At 36.8% G+C, this 19990-nt stretch overlaps 1 protein-coding gene across 1 annotated transcript in view; it reads right to left on the bottom strand.

Annotated features, from left to right (window-relative positions):
- Positions 1-19990, bottom strand: part of FOCAD (focadhesin) — a 341517-nt gene that overhangs the window by 118929 nt on the left and 202598 nt on the right. Inside the window, exons 18-19 of the mRNA XM_037798691.1 lie at positions 7069-7254; positions 2200-2321 (exon numbers count right to left, since the gene is read on the bottom strand). Coding sequence (XP_037654619.1) covers positions 2200-2321; positions 7069-7254 — 308 coding nt within the window. The remainder of the gene's footprint in view (positions 1-2199; positions 2322-7068; positions 7255-19990) is intronic.

The raw sequence follows: 19990 nt of genomic DNA, 5'->3' as shown, positions 1-19990 counted from the left end.
AAAGGCAGAAAAAAAATAAAAATAATGTATAAGGTAAAAAAAATAAAATTATGTTCACTTAAAAAAAAAGATATGATAGAACCAAAGATTCATTCAGAGTAGTGCTGCCAATAAGCTGGAAAAGGCTTCCCCAAATAAAAATGGAAAAAAAAAAAAAAAAAAAGAGCTCATTACCTAATGCTGGCACAGAAATATGGTTGGGTAGCAGTGGCAGGATCAGGAAAATATGCACAAACAAAAATTGCTCAAAGATGGAGGAAATAATGAAGCACGACTGCCATTCTCAGTCAGGGACAAAACAGCATCATCTAATTAGGTGACAGTGACATGCCACCTAATGCCAAAGGATGACAGGACAGGAAGCAAATTTCAGGGAAGGAAACTGTCACTCATCTTCAGCTTCCTCACCAACAGGAGTCAACTTAATCTCAGGATGAGAAGAAGTAATTATAAATCAGAGCAGAAGAGAACAGTCACTTAAGATTGGAGAAACCCTAGTAGATCTGAAATGACCCCTAATCATAACTGTACAAAAGAGCAAAGAGAGAGAAGGAGGACTTCAGTTTTGGAGAAACCTAAACAGAACAACAATTAAGTAGAACTACTCATGGTACATCAGACCAAACCCCAAATCAGAATTTGATCAATGAGTCTTCCAAAGTAGCATGGGAAAGCTTCCCTTAGAGAAAAATCAATGAAAAGACAAACTTTTCAAAAAGAAGAGGATATAACACTTTCTAAAAGAATTCTTTGCAGATTTCATTAAATAGGTAGTTCTCCAAGGCATTGAAAATTACTTGATTTAACTAATATGTAGTTTGTGAGAACTATTAACAATTGCGAGATCTAAATAAAAACAGCAGAGGCCTGCCCCTATCAAGATGGTAGAATGAGATACTTCAGGGCATTAACACATATATAGCAATTTAAAACTGCCTAGGCTCAGTATTAGCTATTATTATTGCAAATGTTATTGTTGTTAACGAGCTCATAAAATTCATATTATTTGTTGTACATTGTTTGAGAAACTACATGCTCATTCCTTATCTTAGCCTAGTTTTACAAATGGACATGGAAGCCAGGATTCTATAGTAGGCAGAAGATGGAATCCAAACTGAAATCCTACCATTGACTTGGTAATTGTGTCCCTTGACTCCTCAAATCTCTTTTCTGATTTTTTCTAGGCCCTTTACAATACAAGCATTCACCCCCACAGAATTTGTCTATTCTCACTTCATAAGTTTTGATACCATTAGTTCAATTATCAGATATCTTCTGCTGACCCTCACATTAACACTATTTCCTGATGGTTATATTTTGAATGATAATCACTTTCCATTAAGGCTTACTGCTTTAGTTGGCCTTCAAAAACTGAAACACAGTTCAAGAACACAAAGTCATCAAATCACTCCCTTCTCCATGCCAACTAATGAGATGCTAGGGAGGAAACCAAAGTAGAAATCACCCATGTCGTCTGAATTATATAAAATAAACCTCTTTGCTGAGATATTTTGTTTTGTTATTCATTCAAGCATTTTAATTTGTATACATCTGAATGAGTAACTAAGTGTAATACAATTTAAAAATAACAAAAATATAAATTCCCCTCTTTTACCTGCCATTACTACAATCTGCAATGAGCAGGTTTCATGCAAATCATCTTATGGCATCACACAATCTTATTTTACAGGGTAGCTTAAAGGAAAAATAAAATAAACACTGAAGCCAAGGATTTTTTTCTGTATACTTTTTTTTCTATACATTTTTTTTTCTGTATACTTTTCCCCACTGTTAATTTCCAACACTCATAAAATATAAACACAGGTGCCCTATATACCTGGAAAGGATTGGAATTGAGAAACAGGCAATATTATTTTTTTAAAAATAAGCTGATATTTATTCTGAACAATGGAAGTTAAACACTGATGAAACAAACCAAATTCCTAGACACTACTTCCTAATAATTAGACAGCAGGGGAAGCATGCCAGTTTTTTTCAGAAATACATTAAAATATTTTAGTATTCAGTTGGATCAGCTATTTTGGTTGCCTTTAAAAGAATGATAAAAAGAAAAATTAACATTATTGGTGATCAGTATTTGCCAACAAATAGCAAATTTCACAAATATAAAATGAAGGAGAGAAATCCCAAAATATACAAAGAAAGAAGAGCCTTTGGAAAGAATGGGGAGGTACCTACCTCATGTACAAGAGCAAGTGATATCTGCTTGAAACTTCGTCCTCTACTGGCCATCAATCGATTCAGTGGTTTGCCATCTTTACTCTGATATGTTGAAACATCATAGCAAAATAACATACCACCTTTAAGAAAAAAAGAAACTTATAAAAAAATATTTTATGGCAAAAAAATTCATTATTTAGATTCTCAAGGATCCATATTTAATCAATCTGAATAGGGAGATTTTAAAATAAAAAGAGAAATTATGATTTTTGATTACTGGTCTATAAGAAAAGATAGAAGAGACATAAAAAGTTAATATATTTAAAATATCTCTTATTTACAAGTCATTTATAAGTGCAATATTAATCTGTAAATAAATGAATACATTTTCAATTCATCACTCTGGTTTAAATGCTCATTTTAAATTTTGTAAGCAGTTACTTCTAGAGTTTCTAATTATTATTTTTTTTAAAATTAATTTCAATTAAAGAGAAATGCCTGGACATAATAATCTTTGTAAACCCTAGATAGCATTGGTGCCTTTAGCTTTTACCCACAGGTGTACAAGTTTTCCCTCAAACCTGCACTTACATACATTCACTTCTTTCTTTTCCTAGGACCTCTAAGCCTTCTTCCTGCCCTTCCCACTCTGGTTAATTAAATTCTCAACTGAACTTCTAGATCCAGCCAGTCCTCAGTGTCATTTGAAAGTAAAGGCAGCAGTCAAGTGTTGAAAGATGATTAGGATAGTCTTGGAAACTACTTGAGTAATCTTGAACCAATGAGAAGATACTTGATCAAGGATCAAGATAATTCAAAATGTAGAGATCGTTACAATTTTAAAAATCTTTCATTGAAATATGATATATAGAGAAAATGCACAATCATACACATACTGCTCAATGAATTTTCACAACCTGAACAAACATGTATAATCAGCACCCAAGTTAAGAAATAAAACATCAACAACCCAAAAGCCCTTCCTCATGCCTTCTTCCAATCATACCCCACCTCCCACAAAGTGTAGCCTAACTTCCAACCATTTTGTCTACACTTGTACTTCATATAAATAGAATTAGACTGTATATACTTTTGTACCTGGCTTCTTGCACTCAACATAATCACTGCAAGAATTATTGGCAATTCCAGTATATCCATTCTCATTGCTGAATAATATTCCATCACGTGAATATACTGCAATTTAGTTATCCATTCTACTGTCAACAGGCATTTAGCTAGTTTCTGGTTTAGAGCTACTCAAATAGTACTGATATGAACATTCATAGCATTCATATGGATATTCATATGCTGTGAATATGTCTTTTGGTGATGTCATTTTGGTTTATCCCTTAGAATGAAATTGCTGGGTAACAGTATGAATTTGTTCAGTACCAAACAGTTTTCCAAAGTGGTTATAACAACATTCTCAACAGCACTTCTGGTTTTCCACATATTTACCAAAGCTTTCAATTTTCCATCTTTTTTTCATTTTAGCCATTCTGGTGGGTGTGTGGTAGTATCTTATTGTGGTCTTCATTTGCACTTCTCTGATGACTAATGAAATTGACCACTTTTCACATGTTTATCGGACATCTGGATATCCTTTTCTTGAAATGTCTTTTCAATTCTTTTACCTCCTACTTTGCTTTCTTCTTCAAGGTTCATTTTCTATTTTTGTCCTTTTACATTTCCTCATAAATTATAATCAGTTTGTCAATTTCCAAAAACTGAGATATTGATTGGGATTGGATCGAATCTATATAATAATTTGGGAGAATTGACATATTAAGAATATGAAGTCTACTAGTCTAAGAACATTTATTAGGACTCCTTGAATTTCTCTCAATATATCTTACAGTTTTCAAGTGAAAAAGTTTTACACATCTTTTACAAAATTTATTTTGGGTACTTGGTTTTTGGCTTTTTTTTTTTTTTTTTTTTTTTTATTATAAATAGCATAGTTTTAAATTTAATTTTCTATTTGATACTGTATATAAAAAGTATACAATTTATTTTTATATATTGGCCTTTATGTATATTCAGTGACCTTGCTGAATTCATTTATTAATACTAACAATTAGTTTATAGATTACTTTGAATTTTCCATGTACCCAACCATGTCATCTGCAAATAATAACTATTTTATATATTTCTTTCTAAACCTTATAACTTTTATTTCTCTTTCTTGGCTTACTGCATTAGCTATGACCTCCAGTACAATATGGGAAGATTTATAGTTACAGATCCAGTTTCTTTAATAGATATCAAACTATTCAAATAGTCTCTTTCTCCTCTTGTTTTGCTAATTTGTGTATTTTGAAGAATTTGTATGTATCATCCAAATTGTGAAATTTATAGGCTAAATTCTTCACAATATTCTTTTATCATTTTGAATGTAATAGGGACTGTAGAGGTCTCCTTTTTCCTCTTAATATAGGTCATTTGTGTTTTCTCTATTTTGTTGATCAGACTTAAAATGGCTTTATTACCTTCATTAAACTTTTCAAAGAATCAACTTTTGGCTTTAGCAATTTTATTTTACGTTTTCTATCACACTGATGTTTGTTCTTATCTTTATTACTGAGTCCCTTATACTTCCTTTAAGTTTGGTTTGCTGTTTTTTTCCAAGCTTCTTAAGATGGAGGTTTAAATCATGAATTTTTGTTTTCTTCTTTTCTAATATGTGCATTGAATGTACAAACTTCCCTCTAAACACTGTTTTATCTGCACCCCACAAGTTTTGATGTCGCTTGTCTTCATTATGATTCAGTTCAATATATTTCCTAATTTCTAATTTCCATTTTGATATTTTTCTTTGATCCATGGATTATTTATAAATTTTCTGGCTACTGGAGGTTTTCTAATTATCTTTTTGTTATTTTTAGCTTAATCCCATGGTAATTAGAAGACACACCCTAATAATTTCAATAGTTTAAAATTTTTTGAAATTTGCCATATGGTTATTCACACTAAATTTTCATGTGAAATTAAAAAGAATATGAATTCTGTAATTGAAAGGTACAATGTTTTATATGTCAATTAAGGGAAGTTTGTTCATAGGGTTCAGATATTTTGACAATGCTTGAGCTGCCAACTTAAAAAGGATATTTCAAAGTTTTCAAATATTATGGTAGATTGTCTGTTTCTTCTTTTAGTTGTGTTAATTTTTGCCATATATTGAAACTACATATATATATATAATTGAAGCTATAATATTTTGTGTATACTGATTAGATTTGTAATATTTTCCTGTTGGGGTGACATCTTTATCTTCATGAAATATTCCCTTCATTTCTAACTTCTTCCCTCTTCATATGTCTCGTACCTTCTCATTGTATGCTGGACAATAGGTGAAAGAACCATTGAATCGCTAAACAGTTATCTTTTATCAGAGAGGAGTTTCTCCTCTCCTTTGTTAGGCAGAGAAACTGAGTTGGGTTAGGTTTGATCAGTTTTGGTAAGGCTCCATCTACCTCTGGTCCACTCCTGACCCTAGGGCATGCCCTTCCCCTCCAAGATTCTCAACTGATAGTCTAATGGATCTTTGACTCCTCAGTCATGAAAGATTATGGGAGATTCAGATCCGTCCTTCAGAGGTTTTTAGCTTAGTTCTTTAGTGTTCCATCTCATAGAGCTTCAAAATCTGGAAAATAACTTGAGGGAGAAATAGGTTGTATGTTTCAGGTCCCTAAAGTCCCAGATTTTGTCACTCCAGTACCACATGAATGCCAAGATCTCTGTTGGTTTCTCTGCATCCTGCACTAGCCTCCTGCCTGAATTCTCAGCCTCCACCTGTGGCCAGTGCACCCAGGTGAAAAGAGCTGTAAATCTTCAGTATCAATTCACCACTCTTTCCAGGGCTTTCACCTCTTGTATGCTTTGTTTTCAGGACCCTTCTCCTAGCCAGTCATTGGTTCCTAAGAACCACATGACAGAAGGAGATTTCATTTTGTCTTTAGGAAGCTTTCAACCTAGGTCTTTAGCTTTCTGTGTGTGCTAGTTTGGATATATTATGTCCCGCCAAAAGCCATATTCTTTGATGAATTAGGGGGCAGACATATTAGTGTTAATTAGGTTGGAACCTATTGGTTCAGCATTTCCATGGAGATGTGACTCAATCACCTGTGGGTGAGACCTTTCATTGGATTATTTCCATGGAGGTGTTGCCCCACCAATTCAGGTGGTTCTTTATTGGATCACTGGAGTACTTGAAAAAGAGACACACAGCCCCAGACACAGAAAGCCACTTTGCCTTCTGGAGCAGATGCCAGCCACATACCTTCCCAGCTAACAGGTTTTCCGGACACCACTGGCCATCCTTCAGTGAAGGTACCCTATTGTTGATGCCTTACCTTGGACACTTAATGGCCTTTAGACTGTAACTGTGTAACCAAATAAACCCCCTTTATAAAAGCCAATCCATTTCTGGTATTTTGCAACTGGCAGCATTAGCAAGCCGGAACACTGTGTAAACTCAGAATTCAATAAATGTATTTTGGGAAAATTCCCAATTTGTCACCCCAACCCTATGCAACACTAAAAGCTTTCCTGGTTTCTCTTTACTCTAACAGGTTTCTGTTGAAGGCCTTAGGCCTGCCCAATACTTTTGCCCATAAACAGAATCAATGAATGTTCCCAAGGAAAGGAAAACACAGCTCTAAAATGCTTCCCCCATTTTGGAACTTAAGCCCATCTATTCATATTTGCACCTACATTTTTCTGATGCCTTTTAAAATGTGATTTGTAAATTTTTGTAATTTATCCAGCTGTGTCCAGTTGTTGTCAAGGGCAACAATGTCCTGCTGTTATCTATTATATCCTACTTGGAAGCAGAAGTTAAATCATAACATTTAAAACTTGTACCTGAATACTATTCACTATGCTCACCTGCTAAGCCAGGTTTCAATCCTGGTTGCTTGTTTGTTTCATACATTTTCAATATAAAACTGGGGATTCCTGCTACAGTCTTTCCTTGGTCTGAGCGGGCACCTCCTTTTAATGCAGAGTGATACACTCCACGTGGCATATTCACCATTTCTTGCTTCACAAGTGATACAAAAAATTCCTCTAACGCTGAAAAAGGATAAAAAGGAAATAAAAGTAAATACAGTATTCTAGAAGAAAAACATTTATGCTTGACTCATAAATAAACAATTTAGCCATACTTCAGGCCCAACTTCACATGGCAAAAAAAAGAAGTCTTGATCCCCACCCCCCTCTTAGTCTTCTCCAAATCGGAACATTGTACCCAGCAAGCTTAAAAGCATAAGAGTCATTCTTAATTCCTCTTTCTCTTACTCCTTTTATCTAGTGCACTCACAAGTCCTTCTGGCTCAACCTTCAAAATATATCCCAAATCTATCCACTTGTCTCCTTCATTGCTACATGCCTAGTCCTCATTTCTCTTATAAAAACTAGTTTCTTGGAGGCGGGGCAAGATGGCAGACTGGTGAGCTCTATGTTTCAGTTACTCCTCCAGGAAAGTAGGTAGAAAGCCAGGAACTGCGTGGACTGGACACCACAGAGCAATCTGTCTTTGGGCATACTTCATACAACACTCATGAAAATGTCGAACTGCTGAGATCAGCGAAATCTGTAAGTTTTTGCAGCCAGGGGACCCGCGCCCCTCCCTGCCAGGCTCAGTCCCGTGCTAGGAGGGGCTGTCAGCTCCTGGAAGGAGAAGGGAGAACTGCAGTGACTGCTCTTATCAGAAACTCATTCTACTGATCAAGACTCCAACCATAGATAGACTGAGACCAGACACCAGAGAATCTGAGAGCAGCCAGCCCAGCAGAGAGAAGACAGGCATAGAAAAAAAAAAAACAACACGAAAAACTCCAAAATAAAAGCAGAGGATTTTTGGAGTTCCGGTGAACACAGAAAGGGGAAGGGCAGAGCTCAGGCCCTAAGGCGCATATGCAAATCCCGAAGAAAAGCCGATCACTCTGCCCTGTGGACCTTTCCTTAATGGCCCTGGTTGCTTTGTCTCTTAGCATTTCAATAACCCATTAGATCTCTGAGGAGGAACCTTTTTTTTTTTTTTTTTTTTTTTTTTAATCCTTTTTTCTTTTTCTAAAACAACTACTCTAAGAAGCCCAATACAGAAAGCTTCAAAGACTTTCAATTTGGGCACGTCAAGTCAAGAGCAGAACTAAGAGAGCTCTGAGACAAAAGGCAATAATTCAGTGGCTGAGAAAATTCACTAAACACCACAACTTCCCAAGAAAAGGGGGGTGTCCGCTCACAGCCACCATCCTGGTGGACAGGAAACACTCCTGCCCATCGCCAGCCCCATAGCCCAGAGCTGCCCCAGACAACCCAGTGTGACAGAAGTGCTTCAAATAACAGGCACACACCACAAAACTGGGCGTGGACATTAGCCTTTCCTGCAGCCTCAGCTGTTTGTCCCAGAGTTGGGAAGGAGGAGCAGTGTGAATTAACAAAGCCCCATTCAGCCATCATTTGAGCAGACTGGGAGCCTCCCTACACAGCCCAGCAGCCCAGAACTGCCCTGGGGGGACGGCACTCACCTGTGACATAGCACAGTCATCCCTCAACAGAGGACCCGGGGTGCACAGCCTGAAAGAGGGGCCCACTTGCAAGTCTCAGGAGCCATACGCCAATAACAAGGACTTGTGGGTCAGTGGCAGAGACAAACTGTGGCAGGACTGAACTGAAGGATTAGACTATTGCAGCAGCTTTAAAACTCTAGGATCACCAGGGAGATTTGATTGTTAGGGCCACCCCTCCTCGCTGACTGCCCAGAAACATGCCCCACATACAGGGCAGGCAACACCAACTACACACGCAAGCTTGGTACACCAATTGGGCCCCACAAGACTCACTCCCCCACTCACCAAAAAGGCTAAGCAGGGGAGAACTGGCTTGTGGAGAACAGGTGGCTCGTGGACGCCACCTTCTGGTTAGTTAGAGAAAGTGTACTCCACGAAGCTGTAGATCTGATAAATTAGAGATAAGGACTTCAATAGGTCTACAAACCCTAAAAGAACCCTATCAAGTTCAGCAAATGCCACGAGGCCAAAAACAACAGAAAATTATAAAGCATATGAAAAAACCAGACGATATGGATAACCCAAGCCCAAGCACCCAAATCAAAAGACCAGAAGAGACACAGCACCTAGAGCAGCTACTCAAAGAACTAAAGATGAACAATGAGACCATAGTAAGGGATATAAAGGAAATCAAGAAGACTCTAGAAGAACATAAAGAAGACATTGCAAGACTAAATAAAAAATGGATGATCTTATGGAAATTAAAGAAACTGTTGACCAAATTAAAAAGATTCTGGACACTCATAGTACAAGACTAGAGGAAGTTGAACAACGAATCAGTGACCTGGAAGATGACAGAATGGAAAATGAAAGCATAAAAGAAAGAATGGGGAAAAAAATTGAAAAAATCGAAATGGACCTCAGGGATATGACAGATAATATGAAACGTCCAAATATAAGACTCATTGGTGTCCCAGAAGGGGAAGAAAAGGCTAAAGGTCTAGGAAGAGTATTCAAAGAAATTGTTGGGGAAAATTTCCCAAATCTTCTAAACAACATAAATACACAAATCATAAATGCTCAGCGAACCCCAAATAGAATAAATCCAAATAAACCCACTCCGAGACATATACTGATCACACTGTCAAACACAGAAGAGAAGGAGCAAGTTCTGAAAGCAGCAAGAGAAAAGCAATTCACCACATACAAAGGAAACAGCATAAGACTAAGTAGTGACTACTCAGCAGCCACCATGGAGGCGAGAAGGCAGTGGCATGATATATTTAAAATTCTGAGTGAGAAAAATTTCCAGCCAAGAATACTTTATCCAGCAAAGCTCTCCTTCAAATTTGAGGGAGAGCTTAAATTTTTCACAGACAAACAAATGCTGAGAGAATTTGCTAACAAGAGACCTGCCCTACTGGAGATACTAAAGGGAGCCCTACAGACAGAGAAACAAAGAAAGGACAGAGAGACTTGGAGAAAGGTTCAGTACTAAAGAGGTTCGGTATGGGTACAATAAAGGATATTAATAGAGAGAGGGGAAAAATATGGCAAACATAAACCAAAGGATAAGATGGCTGATTCAAGAAATGCCTTCACGGTTATAACGTTGAATGTAAATGGATTAAACTCCCCAATTAAAAGATATAGATTCGCAGAATGGATCAAAAAAAATGAACCATCAGTATGTTGCATATAAGAGACTCATCTTAGACACAGGGACACAAAGAAACAGAAAGTGAAAGGAATGAGAAAAATATTTCATGCAAGCAACAGCCAAAAGAAAGCAGGTGTAGCAATATTAATCTCAGATAAAATAGACTTCAAATGCAGGGATGTTTTGAGAGACAAAGAAGGCCACTACATACTAATAAAAGGGGCAATTCAGCAAGAAGAAATAACAATCGTAAATGTCTATGCACCCAACCAAGGTGCCACAAAATACATGAGAGAAACACTGGCAAAACTAAAGGAAGCAATTGATGTTCCACAATAATTGTGGGAGACTTCAACACATCACTCTCTCCTATAGATAGATCAACCAGACAGAAGACCAATAAGGAAATTGAAAACCTAAACAATCTGATAAATGAATTAGATTTAACAGACATATACAGGACATTACATCCCAAATCACCAGGATACACATACTTTTCTAGTGCTCATGGAACTTTCTCCAGAATAGATCATATGCTGGGACATAAAACAAGCCTCAATAAATTTAAAAAGATTGAAATTATTCAAAGCACATTCTCTGACCACAATGGAATACAATTAGAAGTCAATAACCATCAGAGACATAGAAAATTCACAAATACCTGGAGGTTAAACAACACACTCCTAAACAATCAGTGGGTTAAAGAAGAAACAGCAAGAGAAACTGCTAAATATATAGAGACGAATGAAAATGAGAACACAACATACCAAAACCTATGGGATGCAGCAAAAGCAGTGCTAAGGGGGAAATTTATAGCACTAAACGCATATGTTAAAAAGGAAGAAAGAGCCAAAATCAAAGAACTAATGGATCAACTGAAGAAGCTAGAAAATGAACAGGAAACCAATCCTAAACCAAGTACAAGAAAAGAAATAACAAGGATTAAAGCAGAAATAAATGACATAGAGAACAAAAAAACAATAGAGAGGATAAATATCACCAAAAGTTGGTTCTTTGAGAAGATCAACAAGATTGACAAGCCCCTAGCTAGACTGACAAAATCAAAAAGAGAGAAGACCCATATAAACAAAATAATGAATGAAAAAGGTGACATAACTGCAGATCCTGAAGAAATTAAAAAAATTATAAGAGGATATTATGAACAACTGTATGGCAACAAACTGGACAATGTAGAAGAAATGGACAATTTCCTGGAAACATATGAACAACCTAGACTGACCAGAGAAGAAACAGAAGACCTCAACCAACCCATCAAAAGCAAAGAGATCCAATCAGTCATCAAAAATCTTCCCACAAATAAATGCCCAGGGCCAGATGGCTTCACAGGGGAATTCTACCAAACTTCCAGAAAGAACTGACACCAATCTTACTCAAACTCTTTCAAAACATTGAAGAAAATGGAACACTACCTAACTCATTTTATGAAGCTAACATCAATCTAATACCAAAACCAGGCAAAGATGCTACAAAAAAGGAAAACTACCGGCCAATCTCCCTAATGAATATAGATGCAAAAATCCTCAACAAAATACTTGCAAATCGAATCCAAAGACACATTAAAAATATCATACACCATGACCAAGTGGGGTTCATTCCAGGCATGCAAGGATGGTTCAACATAAGAAAAACAATCAATGTATTACAACACATTAAAAACTCGAAAGGGAAAAATCAATTGATCATCTCAATAGATGCTGAAAAAGCATTTGACAAAATCCAACATCCCTTTTTGATAAAAACACTTCAAAAGGTAGGAATTGAAGGAAACTTCCTCAACATGATAAAGAGCATATATGAGAAACCCACAGCCAGCATAGTACTCAATGGTGAGAGACTGAAAGCCTTCCCTCTAAGATCAGGAAGAAGACAAGGATGCCCGCTGTCACCACTGTTATTCAACATTGTGCTGGAAGTGCTAGCCAGGGCAATCCGGCAAGACAAAGAAATAAAAGGCATCCAAATTGGAAAAGAAGAAGTAAAACTGTCATTGTTTGCAGACGATATGATCTTATATCTAGAAAACCCTGAGAAATCGACAATACAGCTACTAGAGCTAATAAACAAATTTAGCAAAGTAGCGGGATACAAGATTAATGCACATAAGTCAGTAATGTTTCTATATGCTAGAAATGAACAAACTGAAGAGACACTCAAGAAAAAGATACCATTTTCAATAGCAACTAAAAAAATCAAGTACCTAGGAATAAACTTAACCAAAGATGTAAAAGACCTATACAAAGAAAACTACATAACTCTACTAAAAGAAATAGAAGGGGACCTTAAAAGATGGAAAAATATTCCATGTTCATGGATAGGAAGGCTTAATGTCATTAAGATGTCAATTCTACCCAAAATCATCTACAGATTCAATGCAATCCCAATCAAAATTCCAACAACCTACTTTGCAGACTTGGAAAAGCTAGTTATCAAATTTATTTGGAAAGGGAAGATGCCTCGAATTGCTAAAGACACTCTAAAAAAGAAAAACGAAGTGGGAGGACTTACACTCCCTGACTTTGAAGCTTATTATAAAGCCACAGTTGCCAAAACAGCATGGTACTGGCACAAAGATAGACATATAGATCAATGGAATCGAATTGAGAATTCAGAGATAGACCCTCAGATCTATGGGCGACTGATCTTTGATAAGGCCCCCAAAGTCACTGAACTGAGCCATAATGGTCTTTTCAACAAATGGGGCTGGGAGAGTTGGATATCCATATCCAAAAGAATGAAAGAGGACCCCTACCTCACCCCCTACACAAAAATTAACTCAAAATGGACCAAAGATCTCAATATAAAAGAAAGTACCATAAAACTCCTAGAAGATAATGTAGGAAAACATCTTCAAGACCTTGTATTAGGCGGCCACTTCCTAGACTTTACACCCAAAGCACAAGCAACAAAAGAAAAAATAGATAAATGGGAACTCCTCAAGCTTAGAAGTTTCTGCACCCCAAAGGAATTTCTCAAAAAGGTAAAGAGGCAGCCAACTCAATGGGAAAAAATTTTTGGAAACCATGTATCTGACAAAAGACTGATATCTTGCATATACAAAGAAATCCTACAACTCAATGACAATAGTACAGACAGCCCAATTATAAAATGGGCAAAAGATATGAAAAGACAGTTCTCTGAAGAGGAAATACAAATGGCCAAGAAACACATGAAAAAATGTTCAGCTTCACTAGCTATTAGAGAGATGCAAATTAAAACCACAATGAGATACCATCTAACACCGGTTAGAATGGCTGCCATTAAACAAACAGGAAACTACAAATGCTGGAGGGGATGTGGAGAAATTGGAACTCTTATTCATTGTTGGTGGGACTGTATAATGGTTCAGCCACTCTGGAAGTCAGTCTGGCAGTTCCTTAGAAAACTAGATATAGAGCTACCATTCGATCCAGCGATTGCACTTCTCGGTATATACCCGGAAGATCGGAAAGCAGTGACACGAACAGATATCTGCACACCAATGTTCATAGCAGCATTATTCACAATTGCCAAGAGATGGAAACAACCCAAATGTCCTTCAACAGATGAGTGGATAAATAAATGTGGTATATACACACGATGGAATACTACGCGGGCAGTAGGAAGGAACGATCTCGTGAAACATATGACAACATGGATGAACCTTGAAGACATAATGCTGAGCGAAATAAGCCAGGCACAAAAAGAGAAATATTATATGCTACCACTAATGTGAACTTTGAAAAATGTAAAACAAATGGTTTATAATGTAGAATGTAGGGGAACTAGCAGTAGAGAGCAATTAAGGAAGGGGGAACAATATTCCAAGAAGAACAGATAAGCTATTTAACGTTCTGGGGATGCCCAGAAATGACTATGGTCTGTTAATTTCTGATGGATATAGTAGGAACAAGTTCACAGAAAGGTTGCTATATTATGTAACTTTCTTGGGGGTAAAGTAGGAACATGTTGGAAGTTAAGCAGTTATCTTAGGTTAGTTGTCTTTTTCTTACTCCCTTGTTATGGTCTCTTTGAAATGTTCTTTTATTGTATGTTTGTTTTCTTTTTAACTTTTTTTTTCATACAGTTGATTTAAAAAAGAAGGGAAAGTTAAAAAAAATAAAATAAAAGAAAGAAAGAAAAACAAGGGAAAAAAAATGATGTAGTGCCCCCTTGAGGAGCCTGTGGAGAATGCAGGGGTATTCGCCTACCCCACCTCCATGGTTGCTCACATGACCACAGACATAGGGGACTGGTGGTTTGATGGGTTGAGCCCTCTACCATAAGTTTTACCCTTGGGAAGACGGTTGCTGCAAAGGAGAGGCTAGGCCTCCCTATATTTGTGCCTAAGAGTCTCCTCCTGAATGCCTCTTTGTTGCTCAGATGTGGCCCTCTCTCTCTGGCTAAGCCAACTTGAAAGGTGAAATCACTGCCCTCCCCCCTACGTGGGATCAGACACCCAGGGGAGTGAATCTCCCTGGCAACGTGGAATATGACTCCCGGGGAGGAATGTAGACCCGGCATCGTGGGATGGAGAACATCTTCTTGACCAAAAGGGGGATGTGAAAGGAAATGAAATAAGCTTCAGTGGCAGAGAGATTCCAAAACGAGCCGAGAGGTCACTCTGGTGGGCACTCTTACGCACACTTTAGACAACCCTTTTTAGGTTCTGAAGAATTGGGGTAGCTGGTGGTGGATACCTGAAACTATCAAACTACAACCCAGAACCCATGAATCTCGAAGACAGTTGTATAAAAATGTAGCTTATGAGGGGTGTCAATGGGATTGGGAAAGCCATAAGGACCACACTCCACTTTGTCTAGTTTATGGTTGGATGAGTAAAAAAATAGGGGAAGGAAACAAACAGACAAAGGTACCCAGTGTTCTTTTTTACTTCAATTGCTCTTTTTCACTCTAATTATTATTCTTGTTATTTTTGTGTGTGTGCTAATGAAGGTGTCAGGGATTGATTTAGGTGATGAATGTACAACTATGTAATGGTACTGTAAACAATCGAAAGTACGATTTGTTTTGTACGACTGTGTGGTATGTGAATATATCTCAATAAAATGATGATAAAAAAAAAAAAAATAGATTGGTTCCTCACAGTATGGATGGTTTTTCAAATGCCATACCTGTTACCTATTTGACATCTAAAATCATCTTACAGACAAAAACGCTGAATTTGTATATCATTGGAGTTGGTTTCTAAATAACCTCCATAAATAACTAAAAAAGCATTCCATGATTTTAAATAGATATTCAGTGGTTCCAAACATGGCTGCCAAATTGGATCCAGTATATGGTAGAAGATGTGTTTTTGCAACCCAATGGGTGCCTAATAATTCCTTAGACATGAATAAAATATTTTCTGGAAGTGATTTTCCCTCTTCTGCATTATCTTTTCTTCTGTGTAAATAATGATTCAAGTTTGTACAAAAGATGAAACAGAGACAAACTTGCAAATACTTCATCAATTTATTAATTCAGCAAAACTGGCATCAAAGTTTGTCTTAGAGTTACATTCTGTGTCATCTCCTTTTATTGTCTTTTTTGCCTAGATTGCATTAAAAACACATGGAATCTCAAGCAAAAGCCAATAAAATATAGACAATGTAAAAAAAAAAAAAAAAAAAAAAAATAGTTTCTTTATTTCTTCTCCTCATGACTACCCCTTACACACTTTCTCTACCCAGAAGCCAGAATTTTAAGTCATTTCCCTCCCTAAAATCTTCCAGTGGTTTTTCACTGTGCAGAATAAAATACACATCTCAGGCCATAATCAGGGACTTCCATGATCTAGCTCTTGACCCTGCCTGTGATTCCTCATCTACCACTCTCCCTCCTGGTCACACTTCCATATAGCTTTCTTTCCATTCCTCAGAAACACAAAGTTCATATCTAATTGAGGCCACTGCATTTGTCGGTCCTTCCATTTTCAATACTACTGCCAGATTTTCACATGACTGCCTCATTCTTATCATATAGGTCTTTTCAGAGAAGGCTTTCATTTCTGTAACCATATCCATACAATGAATAAAAACTAAATATTAATTCATCATTTCTTTGCTTGTGTTTCCTCTAATTAAGCTCAGGGTCTGTTTTGCTATTTTACTTATTAAAAGAAAACATAGCAATTTGGGACCAGAAGACAAAAGGATGCCCAAACAAGATACTTGATAAAACTATAGGTTTATGTTTGTGTCATTTTCCTTTGTACCACTAGAAGTTGTCCAATGAAGAAATGGGAACATCAAAAGACAGAACTAAACAAGTCTTACAGAGTAGAAAACAAAAACCACTGCATGTACCTCTCATTATAGGAATAGAAATCAAGGATCCATCTAACTAAACCAGAATTTCATTCCAAATGGATCTAAAAGTCTCCTTAAAATGACCATGATTCAATTAAAGGCAGCAAATACTCACTGGTACATCCATTATGTGCCCAGTTCTGTCTTTTCAATACTGAACCCTCTTAGGTGCAGCCAAGCTTCTCTTGTTTAAAGCTCAGAGAACACCTGTCTGAGGTGTTTTCCATTTGCCCCCCCCAGATCCACTCTCCACCCTTATCAACCCCGAGTCCTGGAAGAACAACTCCTTAGGGACTGCATCAACAGGCTCCCTTGTCCTCTGGCTTTTGGTTGGGTTCACCCAATTGGTAGGACAAACAGCAGAAAAAGAGTGAGGCCAAGGGATGCATTTCCCAGATACCTTCTTGCGGGTTTGCTGCAGGTTGCCCGTATACCTCTTTTGAAGGCCGTGGATCCCGTAGGCAGCCTTATCATATGACACACATGTTCTCTTATTCTGGAGCTGCTCCCTTTCCTTACCTCTTCAGACATAGGAACATTAACTTCGCTGGAATGATTCACCATCTCTTGTGAATTTCCCTTAATTTTGACAACACAAGTGTAAATAGACCCCTTAATAAACTGTTCTCAGTTATTCCAGCTGAATGTGCCTTCCCTTTTCTGTAAGGACCCTGATCAATACATCACTTAAATGAAAGACATGAGTAACATCCAACTACAGGACATATGCTCCAATTCCTACATACACATGTATGTATGTACACTTTTCAGAATATACTTATGAATCATCCTTTTGGGATGATAGAGCAGCCAAGGTATGAAAGGAGAAAAGGAAGGTAATTTCATGCTTTTCCAGAGGAATCCTCTTCTGGCAGCAGCTAATATATGTCAAGGGCCAGGTACACATCTGAACAGGGACTAAACACCACTTTGGGAGCCAAGGAAGAAAGTCTAACCTAGGAATGGAAATTTGTCTATCTGTCAAACTTGCAGCAAACAAGGGATTCTTAAATAATTATAGCCAGAGAATAGTTCAAAAGATAGTGAAATGCAATGAGATAGAGTGTACCTGATACACTGAGCCCCATCTTCCCCAAGTAACTAAGCTAGCAACCAGGATTTTCTACCATTATCTTTGACACTTCCCCTAGTCTCTTCCTTCCAAATGACCATGTGTGAATTTGAAAAGAAGCTGAAAGTCCATAGAATATAAAGTTTTAAAACAATCCAAATATCCTACAACAGGTAAGTGGATAAACAAACTGTGGTACATCCATACAATGGAATACTACTCAGCAATAAAAAGGAAAGAACAACTGCTACATGCAACAATTTGTATGGATCTCAATGATATTATGTTGAGTTAAAAAAAAAAAGTCAAAATCAAAAATTTAAATACTATATGAAAAAAATCGGTGGAATCCAAATAGGTCTTTGATATTGTACCAATGTCAATTTTCCAGTTTTAATATTGTACTATGGTTATCTAAGATGTTACCAACGGGAATACTTGGGTAAACATGAGAACTCTCTAAATTACTTTCACAACTTCTTGTATGTTTAAAATTATTTTTTAAAAGTTTCTAAAAATCAATACCAGTAACAGCCCTATTTAAAATAATGCAAATTACTAAATTTACTTTGCAGCTGATTTTGTGTTCATTTGAAAGGGATTTAGAGGAGAAAGGGGCGAGGATTCACTTACTTTCAGTACAATCCAGTTTTCTGCCTATATAGCACCTGGAGACCTAGTATGTATCATCTACCCTGCACCTCTCAGGGTACAGGATTTCTAAGGTTGGTGCTTTTTCCTGGTTCTCTTTTTAGTCTCCTCATAATCACAGGGAAAGTGAAGAAGAGAAAAGTGAAATATTCTGCCCATGATGGCATGCTTTGTCAGACACAGATGACATCTGGACCACCCACAGGTTTCTTGAACTCAATTATTGAATTCTCTCAAATGGATACAGTTGTTATTTTCAAATACCTCCCCCTTTGTTCCCAGGGAAAGGCTCTGGCAACCATCAAATACTAACAACGTAGGAGGGCCAGTTAATGGCCACCACAGCATTGCACCTACTGGGAGGACAGAAACAACAGCACACTTTGGCAAAATATTCTCCCCTATTTCTTCTAATACCACAAAGACTATGGTTGAGGATCCATGTAAGAGTGAACAAAGGCATTAAAGAGGCCCAAAAGGGTTTATGACGCTAAGGTGGCTTTAGGATAGAAGAGAAACTTTGGATAACTGGAGGCTTTTTCCTTTCTTAGGCTCACTGGGTATTAACTAGAGGGGAGGATCTAGACTCCAGAGTCCAAGGGAGAACAGAAAAGAGGAACAGGGAGCAAGTCTTTGAGTCTTGTTCAAGGTATCAGGAGAGAAGAAAAGGTAAACTCTTTGTTTAAGTTGTGCCATTTAGTTTTCTCTATAAAAGGAGGGAGTATTCAGGACAGGACCTTTGTCTAGAAATCAATAGTATACATTTGGCTCAATTTCCCAGGAATTTCCATGAGGGATGAAACCCAAGAAAAAAAAATTCCAATATTACAGGCTAGTGTGTTTATGATTAAGAGAGGATAAGATGACATTTATTGTTTTATTGAACTTCACTTTTGGAAATTACATTTTTACATCTATTAACATGCAAGGTAGAATTGGGGCCAAACAATGGATCAGTTGGGACATCTTTTCATTAGTCGGAAAACAAAATGTAAAATAAAATGTAAATTCCCTATCATAGTCCATAATCATACAAATTTCTCAGATGGGACCACCTACTGTTTCTTGGGAAGGGTATACAGTAATAGAGGCACATCAATATTTCTAAACACAACATCCATATAGAGTGATTAGCACATGCAAGCCTTGGGGTAAATTTTTTAAAACGTAAAAACTCATGTCAACTTTTTATCATAACTGAATGACCACACAATATGATCCATTTAGAAACAGCAATTAATTTATAGTTCTCAAATATCAGCAATGTCTTTGGAATAATGTTATAGAAAGAATAAATTTACAATGATGAAACTACCCTTTATATGTCTGAAGAAAGATTCTAATGACTTTTTCACTCAGTTTATATAATAAAGAATCATTATTTGAACCAGTTAACCTAAAGTCCCACTACAAATTAATTATACTTTTTCAGTGAAAATGGTTGTTTAAACTAGTTTTACAGTTCAATTTTTCTCTAGTCTAATATTTTTTTGGTATGTGTCGAACACTATAAAATTAGAGTAATCTGTTAAAAAACAGATGAGTGCATTTAGTATTTCAGTTAAAAAATAAACACTTAAGCTTAACGTAAGCTATAGTATGT

The sequence above is a fragment of the Choloepus didactylus genome, chromosome 10, assembly GCF_015220235.1.
Source record: "Choloepus didactylus isolate mChoDid1 chromosome 10, mChoDid1.pri, whole genome shotgun sequence".
NCBI classification, from domain to species: Eukaryota; Metazoa; Chordata; class Mammalia; order Pilosa; family Megalonychidae; genus Choloepus; species Choloepus didactylus.
Note: the sequence above shows the minus strand (reverse complement) of the source record. Positions and strands in the feature narration are given on the sequence as shown.